Source organism: Geotrypetes seraphini, chromosome 6 (genome assembly GCF_902459505.1).
Source record: "Geotrypetes seraphini chromosome 6, aGeoSer1.1, whole genome shotgun sequence".
NCBI lineage: Eukaryota > Metazoa > Chordata > Amphibia > Gymnophiona > Dermophiidae > Geotrypetes > Geotrypetes seraphini.
Window position 1 is genome coordinate 28,381,691 of NC_047089.1, and position 22,176 is coordinate 28,403,866.

Here is a 22,176-nt window from a genome sequence, read left to right on the forward strand (position 1 = left end):
GACCTTTTCATTCGGATCACCTGTTCCACTTTTAATGCTTTCTCATTCTCCAGTGGAACTTGGTGGTAGTTTTTTGTTTTTTTTTAACTTTTTTTGCATGTATAAAGCCTAACTTACACTAGTATTCTCAAATGGCAGTTATCCATGTAATTGCTGATTATAGAATTTTCACTTAGAGCGCATCATCCCAGTGCCTCCAATGTACATATTTTTTGTTCCATTTCTGAAAGTCATGGTTTGATCAAATGTCCGATAATTAGCTTGCTATCACAAGTGGTGGACGGTCGCTATTCAACTAGCTCCTGAATTCTGGCTGTGACTGGGCAGTTAATTCTTTCCTGTTAGGAATTCCCTTCAGTGAGACAGGGGTGTCTGGCTGAACAGTGCTGGCTTTAGGGGTTACACCTGAGGACCCCCTTAGGTCCCTACCTCACCCTCTCTCCAGTGATTAAGGGTCTAAAAGTGAGACCATAATTTCTGTAGTTCTGCCCTACCAGTGATGTACAACCGGAATTTACTGGCTGCTACCGGCACTAACAGCAGTGTTGTGAGTATGTCTTTAATACTTTATAATTATGTGACAACTGCGGGTTTTGTTTTTAATTCTGTTGAAACTGCGAGTTTCGGTTTTGAGATTGTTAGAGCTCCGGGTTTGGCGTTTTTAAATTATGGATATTTTAGTTTTAAAACGCTAAATTTTGTAGAGGTAATGTGCATGATGGATTTGTGTGGAGGCACTTCAACGAGGGACTTTGGGCGGATTGCTAATTCACCATTGAAGGAGGCGGTACCTTCCTATGTTGGAGGTGCGCGCTTATTTCATGCTCTGGCAGCAGCGTTTAGAGTTTTCTCCCCGAGGCTGACTTTGGATGGCGTTGGCCTCGATAGTGTGGGGGTGATTTGTTCAGACAGCTCAGGGTGTATGCTTCAGACCTGTCTAGGAGCCGGTTCCCTACATCGTGCAAGAGATGCACGATGGCTCTCCGCTGTTCTCGGGAGCTCTGTAGCATTCACAGAGTTCCTTCCCAAGTGATTTTTGTTTCCATTTGCTGCGGCCTACGTGTTTTGATTGATAGAAGTGTCGGTGATGTTTTAACAGCTTTTCGGCATTGATGTGGCAGTCGGGATCACTCACTGTGCTTTTACATACTTGCTGCTTTTGCCACGCTAAGAGTTTGGTGACTATGGGGCCGTCCTGTTTCGACTGAGGACACCTAGAAGAGAGCCTCTGCGCTGTACTAGGCCATGCAGCGTCACATTTTCTCTGTACTAGGCCAGTAGAAAGCAAATAGCTGCAGCCTGATATCAGAGGCAGGAGAGTACCCTATAATTCATATGGGTATTTTCTTCATCACTCTCGAAGTCCCTCAGTGGTGAGGCTAGGTAAGTTTGAATGTGTCCTTATTCTTTGTGCCTCTGTTCAGCGCTGCATGTGTCTGATAGTGCTATAGTAATAATTCCTTCTAGTACACTGTCAGTTTTACAGTTGGAGGAGACTCTAGGTGAGGAACAAGAAGTCCTAGTGGCCCCTCACCTTTTCCAGTGGGCAGGTCTGTCTGACTTTATTTCTGGAGCGCTGCAGGGTCTCCATGTCACGCAGGCTTTTAAGGCGCCTATGCTCTCCTGGCGCATGCTAGACAGCCCCCAAACGTGACAGGAAGGGCTGTGCAGTTACTTGTGATCCTGGGCAAGACACTTCATCCTCCAAGCCCATCACATTGAAGGCTAGAGCCAACAAAAGAGGCAGTATCTATGTTTCCTTTCCCGACTTGATCCTGGTCTACATTACTATCCCGGCTCTATTTTCAGCTCCGAGCCACAATACAGCCACGTCTCAGAGTGGCGAATGCTATGTAGTAGTTGGAATGATCCCTGAAGTTCTCATTCGTCATTGAAGCTTTGTCTTAATGGCATTAAAGTGCAGATCTTATGCCACGGGGCGCTGGATGCAACTTCTAGTTTGCACTTAGGGCATCTTCCCTTTAAGACAGTTGGATTTTGGAGACGCTCTGGAGGAGTTAGTACTGGATTTTAGGGATTCTGGGTAACAGGTTTCCGCAGGTTGATCCTAGGAGTTCTTTTAACTTCTCCCCGGTATGGCTCTGTTTTCATAATTCCAGGATGTATAGTCCAGGTTGGCCATCTTCTAGTCCTTCTTATGTGCCTTCTTACAATGCAATCTGGAATTTTCACAGGAAAGCTCCCTTCTTCCGTCAAGAACTTCCAAGTTTCATCCAACCAGTACCCTGGTCTCCCACGCTTCACTCTGAAGGGGTCTTGACTCCCTCTTACAGCTCTTTAGGTTTTCTCGCGAAGGGTGGGGGGGCATGATAACACCCGGTCCATGGGTTTTTGACATTATTTAGCATGATTGCAACTTTTAATCCTCCTCTCCTATTTCTTAAGGTGTTTATGGAATGAGACAGTAGTTCCAGTTCCTCTGGAACAAAGAGGCAAGGGAAGTTATTCCATTTCCTTTATAATACCCAAAAAGAGGGGATTTGTCAGACCGGAGCTGGATCTTATACAGAGCAATTAGTTTGTCAAAGTTACTCATTTCCATACGGACGCTGTGAGATAGTTTCTTACAGCAGTTCAACCGGGGGAGTTCCTTGCATCGCTAGTTCTCAAAGAAGTTTGCTCACATATTGACATATAGCCACCGCTTCAGCGGTATCTTCGCTTTGCCGTACTCAGGTAATGCTATCAGTTTTGGCAGATGCCATTTGCCCTAGCCACGATCTCACATACTTTTTCCAAGGTAATGGTAGTGGTGGTGGCGTTTTGTCACAAACAGAGGATCAAATACTCCTTTCTTGGATGACTGGTTGATTGGACCGTTTTCCAGTCAGGACAGTTTCAAAGTGACACACACGGGTGATTTCTCTTCTTCAATCTTTGGGGTGGATCTTCACATTTCCAAAGAGCTCTCTTATCCCGTTCCAATTATGGGATCATTTTATAATTGTTTATTTATAACAAAAAAAAAAAACAAAACATCACAGCGAAACATCAGTACAATACAAAAACAATACATTCCGCCAATCTGCAAAACAGCAAGACCCACTGAAGTCAATCCCTCCCACCCTTCTCCCCCCAGTAACAGCATATAGCAATCTTCGTCCCCCAAGAACCATATAACCCCACAGATGGGCATTGTAACACCCAAGGAAAAGGAAAGAGAAGAAAGAACAAAATTGAAAAACATGAGCAGAAAACCAGAATAATACAAGCCCCCAAAGCCCCAGACCATATCCAGGCCCAACAATCAACTCACAGCAGAACTCTCCACATCTAATCCCTCCACTACCAGGTATCTCCCCCAAATATCGTAATATTGCTGCCACTTTCTAGTCAACAAGGCCGAAAACCTGAATCTCTCACATACCCAGTCCAATTTCTCATTGGGGTTAAAGTAGGTGTAGCAGTGCTTTACCAGTGGCGAGCCACTGTCAGCCTAGCCGCTGTGAAGGCCAACCGTACCAATCTATCCTGGGTATCATCTGCCCCCCAATTATGGGATCATTTTGGAGTGTTGTTCGACACAAAGATAGGGAATGTGTTTCTTACCAGTTACAGTCTCAGGTTCTTCTTCTCAAATCACCCAGACTGAAAGTATTGAATGAAACTGGGGTCTTACGCTCTCTTTCATGTAAGACAACTGCAGCAGTTGCTTCTGTTCTGGTGGTTCCCGGTATCTCAAGATTGCAAATCATAGCCTCTAGCAGACTCCTCAAGCATCACTCAGCATAATCTATTCATTGCTATACTCGCTTCTAGTTACCAAAAATTCCGGTCTCTTTGATTGCAGGGCTCAGTCCCTTCAATCCTCAGTGTAAGGAGTCTGGTTTCAGGAGGAATCTTAGTGCTCGCTCAATCTCCTATACTTGGGGACAATTGAGTTAATGCTTTAGGTGTTTTAGACCATGCTTCAGGGCTGACAGATAAGATTTTTTTAGGACAGTGTCATGGGGGTGGCATTTCTCAGCAGCCAGGAAGGTACGCAAAGTCCTTGTTTACTGAGCAAAATTACGCTCCTGCTACGGGGAGGGGCGGTAGCTCTTCTTCCTTTTCTATCAGTGGTTCTCATTGCAGGACAGGTAAAATGTTTAGGCAGACTTCCTCAGTAAAAATCTTCTACATCCTGGAAAATGGGAACTGTCCACTCAGGTGTTCTAGCTCATTCTGTAGAGGTAGAGTTTCCTAGAGCCAGATCCCATGGCTTCGTCTCGTAATACAAAGCTTCCTCGGTTCTTCAGCAGACGCAAGGAGTGGGAGTCAGAGGGAGTAGACATGTTGGCTCTTTGCTGCCCTGTGAGTATTCTTCTTTAAGTGTTTCCCTTCAACGATGATTGGATCTGTGTTTCATCTCCTGGCTCGCTTTTATGGCACGGTGATCCTGGTAGATCCAGATTTTCTGCGCCGTCCATAGTATGCAGATTTGAAGGATTATCAGTGGGCGAGTTGTTGTGGTTCTAGGTACCTCCGGACTTGCTCACCCAGGGATCGCTCAACATGGAAATTCATCCCTATTTGGTATTACGGCATATCTCTGGGAAAGTCAAGACTCAAGCGTAAGGCTTATTCGGAGAAGGTTATTTCTACTCTTCTCCAGGCAAACCAAAAATCTACATCTGAAGTTTACACTAGCATCTGAAGGGTTTTTGATTCTTCAGTGTTTCTCAAGGTATTTTGCCCTTCTAGACTGCTCTGTTTTCTATTCTTTCTTTTTACATGAGGATGTAGTCAAGAGCTTAGTGTATAATTCCCTTCAGCTTCGGTTGGCAACCTTTGATTGTTACAATGGTCAGGTGTTTCACTCTTCGCTTGCTTCTCAGTCTGTTGTAGTTCGGTTCTGAAAGGAATACAGCATAATCATCCACCTCTTAAGAAGCACTATCCGGAGTAGAGTCTTAAGATCATTCTTGGGAGTTTACAAAAGGCCCCCTTTGAACCTTTGTTTAATGTCACTCTAAAGGTTGTGACGTTGAAGACTTGTGTTTCTTGTGGCCATGGCTTCAGCCCAGCGAGTCTTATGAGTTGCAGGCCTTGTCCTCCAGGGATCCCATTTGTGAATTACGGATTCTGGGGTGTCAGGTAGAACAGTACCATTGTTTCTTCCTAAGGTGGTATCATCATTTCATTTCGTCCGCTCTTCCTCTTCCTTCCTCCTTTCTGGGAGCAGGACTGGGGGGGGGAGCACTTCTCTTCACTGCGTTTTTCTGGATGAGCGTAGGATTCTTCTACACTATCTACAGGTTACTAACAACTTTTAACATTCAGATCACCTTTTTGTCTTATTCGCGGGACGCAACAAAGGTATGCCAGTGTCTAAACCTTCCATTGCCGATGGATCAAAGAAATCATTGCTTCCGCTTGTTTGATTGCAGGGAAGCGGTTGCTAGAAGAACTTCATGCTCATTCAACTAGATCGATGGATACTTCCTGGACTGAATCCAGAGGTTTTTCTTAGAGGAGATTTGTAGGGAAGTTACTTGGTCTTCTCAGAATACCATTTCTAAGCAGTACTGGTTGCATGTGGCAATGCGTGCTGAGACTGCTTTTGCTGCTTCGGTCATTGCAGCGTTGCTTCCCACCCAGATTGAGGATTGGATTGCTTTGCTACATCCCACTAGTCTTTGGATTCATCTGCTGCTGTTGCTAAGGAAGAAAAAATTATGTTCTTATCTGTTAATTTTCTTTCCTTTAGATGTAGCAGATGAATCCAGAGCCCCATCCTTTCTGGATATTTGCTGTAGGTTTATGTTTCGAGAGTTTTGGAAGTTTTCTTATAGTTGGTAGTTGTATTCTGTGTTATTACCTTTGAAATTGGTTATGGGAAAGAAGTTTTTTTTACATGCTAAGCATATTACTGGTTCCGGATGCTTGGGCAAGGAGCAACATTGAAATTACAGGAGGCATGCCAGCCAATAGGACCACCTGTTAATCAGTTTCTCTATCTCCACCTTCTGGTAGATATGTGCTATCCCACTAATCTCTGGATTCATCTGCTGCGTCTAAAGGAAAGAAAATTAACAGGTAAGAACATAATTTTTCCATATAATTTTATAGGGATATCACTTTGGCCTTTTATGAGTTAGTACAGGGGTCCCCAAAGTCCTTCCTTGAGGGCCGAATCCAGTCAGGTTTTCAGGATTTCCCCAATAAATATGTGCATGCACTGCTTTCAATGCATATTAATTGGGGAAATCCTGAAAACCCGACTGGATTCGGCCCTCAAGGAGGGACTTTGGGGACCCATGAGTTAGTACCTTTTATATTTAGGGTTCTTTTCTAACCTATTAATTTCCTTCTGCTCCTTTAGACTTTCAATTCATTTTTACTTGTATGTTCCACGTTTTTTAACTCTTTTCCTACTCTCATCTAGTTTAACTATTTCAGAGAAAATCCTAAGCCAGAATCTACAGGGTTCCTTCTAGAATTTGTTAAGCATGCACCCTGATTCTCTCCACTAAGGGCCAAATTCTATAAATGGTGTCTAAACCAGCAGGTGCCTTGAAAAACAGGTGCTGGCCACGTGTCAATCACACTTAGGCACCTGTCACAAAATTTAGGTGCCATTAATGTAGGCCAGGGTTTTACTGGCCTACATTGCAAGCACCTAAGTTCTTTTCAGAATCGTGCCTACCTCTGTCTCCACCCCCAAACATACCCATTTAGGCTTTAGGTGCCATGCGAAAGTCGCCTACCTTTTATAGAATCGGGTAGGTACCTACTGACCATTTAATTTATTTTTTCCAATTATGAGCTTGTTAAAGCTCATTTAGGTAATTTAATGTAGGTGCAGATGAGGACAGAGTTTGCAAATGGGGCAGGGACAGACAACAAATCTCATTTTACTTGAGGTTAATTAAACCCATCTCAAATTAACCAGTACTTGCTTACTTGTTCTGTTGCATGCATAGGTGATAATAATGTCATCAGGTTCACCATAACATTGCATCAGACATGTTGATATTTCACCTCTAAACTCGGCAATAAACCCTGGGATTTCTGTGAGCCACCATGAATTCAGTGGTTTCCATAAGTTCTGTGTGGTCCATGTGAAGTTGCTGATTCGCCATGCTGATTGCATTGAAAACTATGTGATTACAAATTAAAATCATGTGAACCAGGAGCCCTGAGTTCTAATGAAAGTGAGATGGAAAGCACTTGAATTCCAAGTCTGTGCTTCTACTCTATCACATGCACACAGAGCTAAGGCAGTAACCATGCAGAAGAGGGATTATGCACTTGTATATTGAATTATACAATTTGTAGAACACTGTGAGGAATTAAATCTGTTCCTAGGCCAGAAGCATTTAGAAATCCAAGATTTCAGTCACTATGGGCACTGTATTCATATGTATGCATCCTTAATTAGTTTGGTTTTTATATTATTAATGAGCTGAAGATAAGATAACATACTTTATCCCAGGACAAGCAGGCAGCATATTCTCTACATGTGGGTGACATCACCGACGGAGCCCCCTAGCGGACTTTTTCGCAAACAGACTTGCTCGAAGACCTTCAGGCTTACGATTGGCCCGCGCATGCGCACGTGCCCCTCCCGCCCTGCCTAGGGCATGCGTCTCCTCAGCATGTCCTCAGTTCAATGTTTTCTGCGGAGCCAGAAGCACTGCTCCCTTGCTGCGCGCAATTTCGTTGTCCCTCTTGCACCTTTATTATTTTCGTTTAAGTCGCAGTGCTCGCATCTTTATTATTTTCATTTTTTTCAGTTTGGTCCTACTCTGGCCGCCTGGCCTTGCGGGGCTGCGGCCATACTTTTTCTTATGTCCCAGCCTCATTCCGGTTTTAAAAACTGTACTCGGTGTAATCGGGTTATCTCCATCACCGACCCCATCGTTGGTGTGTTGAGTGCCTGGGTGCAGAGCACTGCTCTGAGTCGTGTCCCCGTTGTGCGACTCTACAACTGCGGGCTCTTCGTCGAAGGGTGGCCAAGATTCTCCAACTGTTTGGCCGCATGGATCCTGCGGGGCAGGCCTCGAGCTCGGCCTCGGCACCCTCATTGGGCACTTCAGCCTCGAAGTCCCCGTCGGCCTCGAAGGCTCCAGCCTCGGCCTCTTCTACTACTCCGGCCTCGGGTAAGTCTCCTCTTTCCTCCTCAGGTGTGCCGGCAAAGAAGCCTTCCTCTGAGTCTCGTGTCAACGTCGCCTCATCGGCACCTTCAAGACATCACTCTAAGCATGTCTCATCACATAGGGAATACTCTTCCTCGAGGTCACTCCCGAAGGAGCGCACTGCTGCACCTCTGACCCACCTTCCTTTTGGTCTCGGTGCCTATGTTCGAGAACATGCTTAAGGTTATCATTATCACACAGCTTTCCTCAGTGGTGAGCCAACTAGTCCCAATCTCGACGCCTGTGGCCTCGGTCTCGACCCAGTCACGGTCTGCCCAGCTTGAGAATCCCCTCGTTTCTCGAGACGTCACCCGCAAGACTCGTCAGGTTCCTTCGAGCGATTCTTCCTCCTCTGAGGCGCCGAGGACTTTTCGGGGATCCGGCCGGGGGCCCGTGTTTCCCCCGCTACTAGGGTGAGGCTTGCCTCTTCTAAAAAGCCCCGGTCTTCCCCGCCTGGTCAGGGCAGGTCTCCGACCTCGAGACTGTCTACGCACACGCTTGTCCTCGAATTGGACTCTAGTGTTTGTTCCCCATCAAGGAGCTTGCCGGCTTCTAAGGGGCCTGCTTCGAAACCTGTTGGGGATTTTTCCTATGCCCCGTCTTCTCCGAAGCTTTCTCAGCGATTTCCTCGGACTCCGGGGTCTTCCCCGGTCCAATTGGCGCGGGGCCATTCTTCAACGACCCCTACACGCCTTAGTTGAACCTCTTCAGTCTCCCGTTCACGGGACTCTGAGGCTCCGGCTTACTATTCCAGGGAGGTTTCTCCCTCTTTCTCGGCTGCGCCCCGATCTCAGTCAGAGTCTCCTCCGGAGGATGAATCCTCTTCTCAGACCTCCTCCTTTTCTCGTTTCATCTCTGACATGGGCAGAGTTCTGAACTTTGATCTTCAGTCCAACTCCCGCTTTACCCAGGAATACCTGGCGGAACTGGGAGTTGACAATATGCCTTGTGAGGCGCTTTGCCTACCATTGCATCAGGTTCTTTGACAGACGTTTCTCCATGTTGGAGTCCCATTACCGGACTACCTCGGTTAAAGGGTTTGAGGGTGCTCAGCTTTCCCACCAATCCTTGGTGGTTGAGTCTTCCTTGAAGAAATCTAATCCCTCGACGGTCTATGCTGCCGTCCCCCCTGGCAAGGAGGGCTGTACGATGGACAAATTTGGTCGCCGTCTTTATCAGAACTCGATGATGGCGAACCGTGTCCTTAACTACAGTTTCTTTTTCACGTCCTACCTTCGGTTCTGTATTGATATCCTCCACTCGTTCCAGGAAGTCGTGCCAGAGCCTCGGTGTCAGGAGTTTCATCTCGTGGAGACCCTCTCCCAGCTCCGCCTGTATATGTTTCAGGCTTCTTATGACGCCTTTAAATTGTCCTCGAGAGTCATTGCCTTTGTGATCGCTATGCATCGCCTCGCTTGGCTCCGGCTTGTAGATATGGATCCGAATCTGCAGGATCGTCTTGCCAATCTCCCGTGTGTGGGTCATGAGCTCTTTGATGAGTCCATCGAGGCAACCATGAAGCGCCTCTTGGACCACGAGCGGTCCTTTGCGTCTTTGATGAAACTCAAACCTAAGGCCCCTCCGGCTCACCAATATAAAATTCCTCTCCGGAGGTATCCTCAGAAATCCACTCCTGCTTTCTCTAGGACTCCTTTGAAATGGCCTCAGCAGCAGCAACAGCAACGTCAACCTAAGACTCAGCCGTCGGCCCCGGCGAAGACCGGGCTGTCTTTTTGACAATTCCAGTCCGAGCCTTCAGGCTCCCTTCCTCATGGAGCCTTCCCCCTTCCCCATCGGGGGTCATCTCCATCATTTCTATGCCCAGTGGGAAAATCTTACCACCGACGGTTGGGTGCTGTCTATCATCAAGGAGGGGTACTCACTCCCCTTCAGTCGCGTACCCCCGGACCTGCCTCCACGAGAGTTTCCTTCTGCTCACTCTCAGCTTCCTCTCCTTCTGCGGGAAGCTCAGGCCCTTCTTCGCTTTTGGACGGTCGAGGAGGTTCCCAGGGAACAGTGGAACTCCGGATTTTACTCCCGGTACTTTCTGGTACCCAAGAAAATGGGAGATCTGCATCCGAGCCTGGACCTCCGTGCTCTGAACAAGTTTCTGGTGCAGGAACGGTTCAGAATGCTCACCCTTGCTACGTTGTATCCCCTCTTGGACGAGGGGGATTGGCTGTGCTCTCTGGACCTCAAGGAGGCATACACGCACATTCCAATACACCCGGCCTCTCGCCGGTATTTGAGATTCTGGATGGGGGATCTCCATCTCCAGTATCGTGTTCTTCCCTTCGGCCTGGCGGCCTCTCCGAGGGTCTTCACGAAATGTCTGGTTGTGGTAGCTGCAACCCTGCACCTCCGTGGCCTGCAAGTGTTTCCCTACCTTGACGACTGGTTAATCAAAGCATCCTCTCGCAACGGAGTCCTGCGAGCGACGGAACAGACAATCTTGCTCCTTCAGAGTCTCGGCTTCGAGGTGAACTTTCCCAAGTCCAACTCTGCCCGTCCCAGTCTCTCGAGTTTATCGGAGCGGTCCTGGACACGGTGCGTCTCCGCTCCTTCTTGCCCCAGCCTCGTCAGGATGCCCTTATCCGTTTGTGCCGCATGGTGACCCATCTGTACTCGGCGCCGGCTCGGCTCATGATGGTCCTCCTAGGTCACATGGCCTCCACAGTTCACGTGACCTCTTTTGCCAGACTTCACCTCTGTATTCCTCAATGGACTCTGGCATCCCAGTGGAACCAGGTTCGGGATCCTCTCTCTCGACGCATTATCGTGACTCCTTTGTTGAGGAAGTCTCTCCGTTGGTGGATGCTCTCTTCCAATCTTTCAAGAGGTTTTCTGTTCCATGCTCCTCCTCCGCAATAGGTCCTCACGATGGACTCGTTGACCTATGCTTGGGGGGCTCATCTGGATGGTCTGCGCACCCAGGGTCTTTGGTCCAGTGCCAACCGCCTGTGTTGCATCAATCTTCTGGAGCTTCGAGCGATTTTCCTCGCTCTGAAGACCTTTTGTCACCTGCTTTGTGACCGAGTGGTGCTGGTCCGCACAGACAACCAGGTCGCCATGTATTATATCAACAAACAAGGGGGCACGGGGTCCAGGTCCCTGTGCCAGGAGGCCATGCGGCTCTGGGATTGGGCCATCCGCCGCAACATATTCATTCGAGCTGTCTACATTCAGAGCCAGCGAAACTGGCAGACAAGTTGAGTCGTCTTCTGCAGCCTCACGAGTGGTCCCTCCACTCCGTGACCCTGCGTCAGGTGTTTGCTTGTAGGGGGACTCCGGACGTCAATCTGTTCGCGTCCCCCCTCAATCACAAGTTGCCCTGCTTCTGCTCCAAGATTTACACCCCTCTCAGGCTCGAGGCGGATGCATTCCTTCTGGATTGGACGAACGAGTGCCTGTATGCGTTCCCTCCATTCCCTCTGATTCTGAAGACTCTCGTCACCCTCAAGTCTTCCCGTGCCACCATGATTCTGATAGCTCCTCGGTAGCCCCCAACAACCTTGGTTCTCCCTTCTGTAACAACTCAGTTCCAGGGAGCCTCTTCCTCTGCCTGTTTTTCCTTCTCTGCTTACGCAGAGTCAGGGTTCTCTGCTTCATCCCAACCTTCAGTCTCTGCACTTAACGGCTTGGTTCCTCGAGACTTAATTCCCTCGTTCCAGCTTTCCCAGCCTGTCCTGGATGTCCTGGAAGCGTCTCGGAAGGAGTCCACTCGCCAATGTTACCATCGGAAGTGGACCCGCTTTTCTTCCTGGTGTGCTACTCAGCAGCTGGAGCCGCTGTCCGCCTCCTTGTCTGCTGTCCTGGATTATCTGTTACACTTATATGGCGCTGGATTCCAGTCCTCTTCGGTTCGGGTCCACCTTAGTGCCATTGCTGCTTTTTATCAGCCGATTGACGGGAAGCCTATCTCTGTTCATCCTGTGGTTTCCCGCTTCATGACAGGACTTTACCATGTTCAGCTGCCCCTTAAACTTTCTCCGGTGGTTTGGGATCTAAACGTGGTCCTTGAACAATTGATGAAACCCCCGTTCGAGCCGCTCGCGCAGGCTCACTTGAGGTATCTTACTTGGAAAGTTGTGTTCCTTATTGCTCTCACTTCTGCCCGTCGGGTCAGTGAGCTTCAAGTCTTGGTTGTGGACCCACCTTTCACTGTCTTCCATCATGATAAGGTGGTCCTCCGTACCCATCCTAAGATCTTGCCTAAGATTGTTTCAGATTTTCACATCAACCAATCTATTGTTCTTCCTGTGTTATTTCCGAAGCCCCATTCTCACCCTGGTGAGGCGGCTCTGCATTCTCTTGATTGTAAGCGTGCGCTGGCCTTCTACTTGAAGCGCACCGCTCCTCACCATACTGCTCCCAAGCTGTTCATCTCTTTCGATCCCAATCGTTTGGGTCGCTCTGTTTCTAAGCGGACCATTTCTAACTGGTTGGCCGCTTCTATCTCTTTCTGTTACGCTTAGGCTGGGCTCTCCCTTCCGGGTTGAGTCACGGGCCACAAAGTCAGAGTGATGGCGGTGTCTGTTGCTTTCCTCCGCTCGACTCCCATCGAGGAAATATGTAAAGCTGCCACTTGGTCCTCGGTTCATACGTTCACCTCGCATTACTGTCTGGATGCTTTCTCCAGGCGTGATGGCTGCTTTGGCCAGTCTGTTTTGCAAAATCTGTTCTCCTAAATTGCCAACTTTTCCCTCCATCCCATTCTAGGTAGCTTGGAGGTCACCCACATGTAGAGAATATGCTGCCTGCTTGTCCTGGGATAAAGCACAGTTACTTACCGTAACAGGTGTTATCCATGGACAGCAGGCAGATATTCTCACAACCCACCCACCTCCCCGTGGTTGGCTTCTTTGCTTGCTATCTGAACTGAGGAGACGCATGCCCTAGGCAGGGCGGGAAGGGCACGCGCGCATGCGCGGGCCAATTGCAAGCCTGAAGGTCTTCGAGCAAGTCTACTTGTGAAAACATCCGCTAGGGGGCTCCATCGGTGATGTCACCCACATGTAGAGAATATCTGCTGCCTGCTGTCCCTGGATAACACCTGTTACGGTAAGTAATTGTGCTTTATAAAACACCCAAAACTAAAAATAACATCTCTCACCCCTTCCTTTACAAAGCCACGCTAGCGTTTTTAGCGTCGGCTGGGGAGGTAATAGCTCAGATGCTCATAGGAATTCTATTAGCATCGGAGCTGTTACCGCAGCAGCTGGTGGTAAAAACACTAGCACAGCTTTGTAAAGGAGGGGTTAATTGTATAGAATAGAAAATTAGTAGTATATTGTGAATAATCAGTAACTATGACTGACATTGTTCGTTTTTTCCTTTGTGTTTAGTTGAGCACCATCTTTGTAACTTCCACCCTCAGCAATTCCTCAAGAACTCTGAGGTGGAAATGAGAGGTTCGGAGGACACTGTAGCTGGCACAGTGTTACAACGACTGATTCAGGAGCAATTACGCTATGGCAATCCTAATGAGAACATGAACTTATTGGCTATTCAGCACCAGGCCACAGGGAATGCAGGACCATCTAACAGCAATACAAGCACTCTTTCATCCACAGAGAACCTCAGTCAAGAAGATCCACAAATGGTCCACCAGTCCACACGTCAAGAACCTCAAGGCCAAGAGCATCAAGGGGACAATACAGTGATGGAAAAACAATCAAGGGCTTCTCAGCCCCAGCAGAACAATGAAGAACTACCCACTTATGAGGAGGCAAAAGCCCAGTCCCATTTTTATAGGGGTCAGCAGCCAGTTGCTGTTGGCCCAGGCTATTATGTTGCTGCAATGGTAGCCAGTCAGAAATCCAAAACGGAAGGGAGACCAACTGTTAATCGAGCTAATAATGGGCGAACACACAAAGATGAAGTGCTTAAGGAACTTAAGCAAGGTCATGTTCGTTCTTTAAGTGAAAGGATCATGCAACTTTCACTGGAGAGAAATGGTGCTAAGCAATATCCCTCTACCTCAGGGAGCATCAAAGGTTTAAAAACTGGTGGGCCATTTCCTGCTCAGTTTTCTAGTAAAGGCATGGACCCACGAGGTCCTCCTCCAGATTATCCTTTTAAAGCAAAACAGGTAATCTTGCCTGTGACAAAAACTCAGGAACATGGGCTTTTCTATAATGACCAACCCAGTGGGATGATGCAAGATATTCTTAAACCCTATCCTGTCCCACAGGCTGTAAGAACAGAAGTAGCAGTTCTGAGATACCAGCATCCTCCTGAGTATGGTGTTACCAGGTAATCATAACTCTATATTTTCATTTTGTTTTAATTTTGTTACAATATGCATATGAAGAGTTTCCTTAGTTTTTTGACATCTAGGAATGGACCTATTTTAATATTTCTTTAGTGAGATAAAGTAACTCATTATTATGTTATCCATTTTATCTATTGTAATTACTAAAAGAAAAGTCATTTAGGATATTTTTGTGAAAGTATACAGTTTCAGTAAATGAGTCATACCAGGATTTTATATAGAAAACCAATTATAGTTAGAGTGCAGATGGAACACTGTGAAGTCCATCCAAACCAAGCTAGTGAGACTACTGTGGTTTGTGACAAACTTAGTCAGACTTCGGAAATTAAGCATATTATTTGGAGACCTCATAACTTATAATTTTACTTAAGCATTTACTGAATGGTGTTCTACTCCAGTACTTCTTACCCCTCCCTTGGAGGCACTCCTAGCTAGTAGGGTTTTTGGGATTACCACAATAAATATACAGTATATTGAACTGTTTGTGGTATAGCGGTATACAAAAATAAAGTTATTATTATTATTATAATATGAAATATATGCATATATTAGATATCCATTGTATGCAAATCTATGTTTTGCACATTCATTGTAGTAATCCTTAAAATTGTGGCGGTGAAAAAGGCGAACAGAATGCTAGAAATGTTTAAGAAGGGAATCACAAACAGATCGTAGAAAGGCTATCATGCCCCTGTACTGGGCCATGGTGCGCCCCATCTGGAATACTGCATCCAGCACTGGTTGCCGTACATGAAAATGGACATAGTACTACTCAAAAGGGTCCAGAGAAGAGCGATAAAAATGGTTAAGGGACTAGAGGAGTTGCCGTACAGTGAGAGGCTAGAGAAACTGGGCCTCTTCTCCCTTGAAAAGAGGAGACTGATAGGGGACATGATCAAAACATTCAAGATAATGAAGGGAATAGACTTAGCAGAGAAAGAGAGATTTTTCACCCTCTCCAAGGTGGAGAGAACGAGAGGGCATGCTCTAAAGTTAAAAGGGGATAGATTATACAAACGTAAGGAAGTTCTTCACCCAGAGAGTGGTAGAAATCTGGAACTCTCTTCCAGATGCTGTTATGGGAGAAAGCACCCTCTAGGGATTCAAGACAAGGTTAGACAAGTTCTTGCTGAACCAGAATGTACGCAGGTAAGGCTAGACTCAATTAGAGCACTGGTCTTTGACCTAAGGGCCGCCACATGAGCGGACTGCTGGGTACGATGGACCACTGGTCTGACCCAGCAGCGGCAATTCTTATGTTCTTATTCACTGGCTAGGTCTGCCATCAGAAGACGGTTGAGAAACACTGCCTCACTCAGTACCAAGGATATAAGAATAGCCTTACTGGGTCAGACCAATGGTCCATCAAGCCCAGTAGCCCGTTCTCACGGTAGCCAACCCAGGTCACTAGTACCTGGCCAAAACCCAAGGAGTAGCAATATTCCATGCTACCAATTCAGGGCTAGCAGTGGCTTCCCCCATATCTTTCTCAATAACAGACTATGGACTTTTCATCCAGGAACTTGTCCAAACCTTTTTTAAAACCAGCTACCCCATCCACTCTTACCACGTCCTCAGGCAAAGCGTTCCAGAGCTTAACTATTCTCTGAGCGAAAAAATATTTCCTCCTATTTAAAAAAAAAAGTATTACTCTGAAACTTTGAGTGTCCCCCTAGTCTTTGTAAATCTTGATTCAGTAAAAAATCGATCCGCTTATACCCGTTCTACAGCACTAAGGATTTTGTAGACTTCAATCGTATCTCCCCTCAGCCGTCTCTTTTCCAAGCTGAAGAGCCCTAACCATTTTAGTCTTTCCTCATACGAGAATAGTTCAATCCCCTTTACCACCTTGGTCCCTCTTCTTTGAACCTTTTCTAGGGCCACTATATCTTTCTTGAGATAAGGAGACCAGAATTGAATGCAGTACTCCAGATGAGGTCACACCAAGGAGCGATAAAGGGACATTATAACATTCTTAGTCTTGTTAACCATCCCTTTTTTAATAATTCCTAGCATCCTGTTTGTTTTTTTTGGCCGCCACCACACATTGAGTGGAACATTTTATCGTATTGTCTACGATGATACCTAGATCCTTTTATCCCAGGACAAGCAGGCAGCATATTCTCACATGTGGGTGACGTCATCTACGGAGCCCCAGCGCGGACAGCTTTTCAAGCAAACTTGATTGAAGTTTCAAGTTTGCTATGCTGCACCACGCATGTGCATGCCTTCTTGCCCACTAGAGGGCGCATCCCCACCTCGTGGTCCTCAGTTCTGTTTTTTCCGCGGAGCCAGAAGCCCTGTTCGTTTTGTGCTCCGTGCATTTTGGCCTTCTGTCACCGCGACTGATTGTTTTCTCTCGGTCGCTGTGCTTTCTTTGTTATTTTCTTCGTCGCGTGTACGTAATCGTGAAAAAAAAATAAATAAATAAAAGTTTTCGTTCGGCTCCGGGGGCTCCCGGGAGCCGCAGCCGCGGGACCTTGTTCGTTCCCGGCCGGTTCTTTGATCATGTCCCGCCCTTTGACGGGCTTTAAAAAATGCACCCGGTGTGATCAGTTGCTTTCTATTACCGATCCCCACCGGTGGTGCTTGCTTTGTCTGGGCGCCAAGCACCCGACTGACTCTTGTACTCGGTGCTCTACTTTTCAGCTGAGAGCTCTCCGCCGCCGTCGCGCTCGAATGGCGGAGCTCTTTGCTGTGTACCCCGCGGCGGGGAAGGCCTCGACGTCGGCTTCGGCCCCGGCCTTGACCTCGGCCTCGACTCCCTCGACCTCGCCGCGACAGCCTTCCTCGTCGAAGCCTGCGTCCTCGACCCCGAAGTCGACGGTGGGTAAGTCCTCACTTCCGTCTTCTGTTCCAGGGTCATCGAAGAAGCCATCCTCGGGCTCCTCGACGGGGGCGGGTGGGTCGTCCTCGGCCCCGCCCCGAATGTCCAAGGCGGGTGCCCCGCGGGAATACTCGAGACCGAGGTCGCCCTCGAGGGAGCACCCGCTGGCCCCGGACTTACCGTCCATGCTGGCCGTCCCTGTCTTTGAGGACTTGCTCCAAGCCCTGATTGCCTCGGAGCTGTCCGGCGCCCTCGCGCATCTGCAGCCGGCTTCTGCCTCGGCGGCCTCGGCCTCGACCCCCGGGGTGGTCCCGGCCTCGAACCCGTCCTTGCCTTCGACCTCGGTAGTAGACCAGCCTGAGCGGAGGGTGCGGCCTCGGGACAAGGTGCGTAGGGTTCGGCGGATTTCTTCCACCTCTTCCTCGTCGAGGTCCTCCCGGGGCTCGTCGGCCTCAGGCGAAGCGTCGGGCGAGAAAGCCCAAACCCCATCGGGGCTCTCCTCGACGACGCGGTCGCTCCTCGCTGACCCGGAGGGAGACCCTGCGCATCTCGGAGCTCCGCCTCGATAATCCGAGGCTTTTCCGTTCCTCTGAGGGTGGATTATCGAGGGACCCCTTGCCAAGGGGGAGGGAGCTTGCCTCGGTGCCTCGTACCCCGGGGACTTCCCAGAGGGGGTCCTCGGGGCATTGGAGGTCTCCGACCCCACCGAAGTCGTTTGGTGTGGCGTCCTGGGGCTCGGAGTCTGGCACTGGTCGACCCAGGTATTCCCGTGAGGCTTCCCCATCCTTTTTGGCGGCGCGGGCCTCCCTTTCTCCTTCCCCGCCTTCGAGGCCCTCGCCCTTTTCGAAATTTGTTCTGGACATGGGGAGGGCATTGGATCTCGATCTTTTGTCGGGATCTCAATATACTAAGGAATTTTTGGAGGAGCAAGATCTGCCATCTCCTCCGCGAGAGTCTCCGCGTCTGCCTTTGAACAAGGTGCTTCACCAGACGTTTCTGAGGAACTTGGACTCCCCTCTGACCGTCACGGTGGTTCCTTCAAAAATGGAGTCGAAGTACCGTACGGTCCCCTGTAAGGGGTTCGAGAAGGCGCAGTTGTCCCACCAATCTTTGTTGGTCGAGTCGGCGTTGAAAAAATCGCAGCCTTCTCAGGTCTCTGCTGCGGTCCCACCTGGGCGGGAGGGGTGGACCCTGGACAAGTTTGGTCGTCGCCTCCACCACAATTCAATGATGGCAAACAGGGTCCTTAATTATGCCTTCACCTTCTCGTCCTATTTGCAGCACATGGTGAAGGCGATGCCCCGTTATCACGGGGTCATGCCGGATTCCCATAAGAGGGACTTTGGCAAGTTTATGGACTCCTTGTCTCAACTGCGTCTGTACCTTTTCCACGCTATTTACGACACCTTTGAGTTGTCCTCCCGGGTCTCTGCATTTGCGGTGGCCATGCGCCGTCTCGCGTGGCTCCGCACGGTTGATATGGACCCGAATCTGCAGGAGCGCCTGGCCAATTTGCCATGTGTCGGCTCTGAATTGTTCGATGAATCACTTGAGGCGGCGACCAAACGCCTGTCGGAACATGAGCGCTCCATCGCCTCCTTGGTCCATCCCAGACCCCGGGTGGCGACTCCGAAGCCGTTCAGACCGCCTCCGCGGCGCTACCCGCAGAAGACTACGCCGGCGTTTTCCAGGCCTCTGCCTCGGCGTGCCACTCAGCAGAGCAGAGCGTCCCACCAGAAGCCTCAGGCGCAAGGGGCGTCTAAACCCGCGCCGTCTTTTTGACGTGCTGCGCGGATGGGGGCAGGCCCCCTCCGCACTGACGCCGAACTCGCTTCCCATCGGGGGCCGGTTACGGGCCTTTCATTCAACATGGGCTCAGATAACTTCGGACGCTTGGGTGCTCAGGGTCATCTCGGAGGGTTACTCTCTCAACTTCTTGACGCCGCCACCGGAAAGCCCGCCAGACGCGGCTCCCTCCAATCGACATCAGCTTCCTCTTCTCCTCTCAGAAGCCAGGGCCTTGTTGAGACTTCGGGCAGTGGAGCCGGTGCCCCACACACAACAGGGACGGGGGGTTTACTCCCGTTATTTTTTGGTCCCAAAGAAGACTGGGGACTTGCGCCCCATTTTGGACCTCTGGAAGCTCAACAAGTTCCTGGTCCGAGAGAAGTTCCGTATGTTGTCGCTTCCGGTCCTGTACCCTCTGTTGGAAGCAGGGGACTGGATGTGCTCCCTGGACCTGAAGGAGGCTTATACCCATGTTCCGGTGCATCCCGCCTTCCGCAAGTTTCTTCGATTCCAGGTGGGGGACTTGCACCTTCAGTATCGGGTCCTCCCCTTTGGGCTGGCTTCGTCCCCTCGAGTCTTCACGAAGTGTATGGTAGTTGTCGCAGCGGCCCTGCGGTCTCAGGGTCTGCAGGTCTTTCCCTACCTGGACGATTGGCTGATCAAGGCCTCTTCCAGGGAGGGGGCTATCTCAGCGACCCGACAGACTATCATCTTCCTTCAACGTCTGGGGTTCGAAGTGAACTTTCCCAAGTCTCAGTTGTGCCCAGCTCAATCCCTTCAGTTTATCGGGGCCGTGCTGGACACGGTTTGCCTACGGGCGTTCCTCCCGCCTCCGCGGTTGGAGGCCCTGCTTCGCCTGAGTGCCCAGATTTCGCTGCAGACTTCGGTGTCGGCACAGCGTCTTATGGTTCTGCTCGGCCATATGGCGTCGACGGTGCATGTCGCACTGTTCGCCCGCTTGTACCTGAGGCTTCCTCAGTGGACCTTGGCCTCCCAGTGGCGTCAGGATCGAGACCCGCTCTCCTTTCCTGTAACAGTGACTCCTTCCTTGAGACGCTCGCTCCGTTGGTGGACCAACTCTTCCAATCTTTCCGGGGGTTTGCTCTTTCTCGTCCCTCCGCATCGCAAGGTCCTGACCACAGACTCTTCGGAGTACGCGTGGGGGGCTCATCTCGACGGTCTGCGGACTCAAGGTCTATGGTCAGCGGAGGACCGTCTTTGTCACATCAATGTGTTAGAGCTTCGTGCCATTTTTCTGGCGGCTCGAGCGTTCTGCCACCTGCTGCACGATCAGGTAGTCCTCGTGCGGACGGACAACCAAGTGGCAATGTACTATGTGAACAAGCAAGGGGGGACGGGCTCTTGGTCCCTGTGCCGGGAAGCCCTGCGACTTTGGGAATGGGCGGTCTCCCAAAATATCTTCCTTCGGGCGGTTTACATTCAGGGAGAGAAGAATTGTCTGGCCGACAAACTCAGTCGTCTTCTCCAGCCGCACGAATGGTCGCTAAACTCCCGAGTTCTGCACGAGGTCTTCGACCGCTGGGGGACTCCTCAGGTGGATCTGTTTGCCTCCCCGGAGACTCACAAACTGCCCCTCTACTGTTCTCGGATGTACTCCCCTGACCGTCTCGAGGCAGATGCCTTTCTTCTCGACTGGGGAGGGAGGTTCCTTTACGCATTTCCTCCTTTCCCTCTGATCTTGAGGACATTGGTTCATCTCAAATCGTCCAGAGCCACTATGATTCTCATTGCGCCTCGTTGGCCTCGTCAACACTGGTTCTCCCTGCTCCTTCAACTCAGTGTCAGGGAGCCTCTGCTTCTGCCTGTGTTTCCCTCTCTGCTGTCTCAGAGTCGGGGTTCGCTGTTGCATCCCAATCTTCAGTCCTTGCATCTGACGGCTTGGTTCCTTTCCCCTTGACTTCGGTTGCTGTTTCTCAGTCTGTCAGGGAGGTTTTGGAAGCCTCGCGCAAGGTCTCGACTCGGCTTTGTTATTCCCAGAAGTGGACCAGATTTTCATCCTGGTGTTCCTCGCACCATCTGGATCCGAGTTCGGTTCCGGTGTCTTCGGTTCTGGAATATTTGTTGCATTTGTCCAAATCTGGGCTGAAGACGACTTCCATTCGGGTGCATCTTAGTGCTATTGCTGCTTTCCATCGGCATCTTGAGGGTCGGTCTCTCTCTCTTCATCCTCTGATGACTCGTTTCATGCGGGGGCTTGTCAATGTTCATCCTCCTCTGAAACCTCCTCCTGTAGTTTGGGATCTCAATGTGGTTTTGGCTCAGCTGATGAAGCCTCCTTTTGAGCCTATTGACAAATCTCATCTTAAGTTTCTTACTTGGAAGGTGATCTTTTTACTTGCGCTCACGTCCGCTCGTCGGATTAGTGAGCTGCAGGCTTTGGTTGCGGATCCACCTTTTACTGTGTTCCATCATGACAAGGTGGTTCTTCGTACCCATCCTAAATTTTTGCCAAAGGTTGTGTCTGATTTCCACCTCAATCAGTCCATTGTTCTTCCGGTGTTCTTTCCAAAGCCCCACTCGCATCCTGGCGAGGTGGCGCTTCACACGCTTGACTGTAAGAGGGCGTTGGCTTTTTATCTTCAACGCACTCAGTCTCATCGGAAGGTTCCTCAATTATTTTGTCCTTCGACCCTAATCGGTTGGGGCGCACCTTGTCCAACTGGTTGGCTGCTTGTATTTCTTTTTGCTACGCTCAGGCTGGTCTCGCGCTGCATGGTCGGGTCACGGGGCATAAAGTCCGAGCGATGGCAGCTTCTGTCGCTTTCCTCCGGTCTACTCCGGTGGAGGACATCTGCAAGGCTGCCACTTGGTCTTTTGTTCATACTTTCACCTCCCACTACTGTCTGGATACGTTGTCCAGAAGCGACGGCCGGTTTGGCCAGTCGGTTTTGCGTAATCTGTTTTCCTAAATTGCCATCCTCCCACCTACCCTTTTTTGGTTGGCTTGGAGGTCACCTACATGTGAGAATATGCTGTCTGCTTGTCCTGGGATAAAGCACAGTTACTTACCGTAACAGGTGTTATCCAGGGACAGCAGGCAGATATTCTCACAACCCGCCCTCCTCCCCGGGGATGGCTTCTTTGCTGGCTATGGAACTGAGGACCACGAGGTGGGGATGCGCCCT

At 49.5% G+C, this 22,176-nt stretch overlaps 1 protein-coding gene across 5 annotated transcripts in view; it reads left to right on the forward strand.

Moving 5' to 3' along the window:
• AMOTL1 (angiomotin like 1) overlaps window positions 1-22,176 on the forward strand; it is a 201,617-nt gene that overhangs the window by 67,064 nt on the left and 112,377 nt on the right. For all 5 annotated transcript variants that reach the window (XM_033948869.1, XM_033948870.1, XM_033948868.1 and 2 more), the window contains exon 2: window positions 13,487-14,396. In XM_033948869.1, the coding sequence (XP_033804760.1) occupies window positions 13,487-14,396 (910 nt within the window). The remainder of the gene's footprint in view (window positions 1-13,486; window positions 14,397-22,176) is intronic.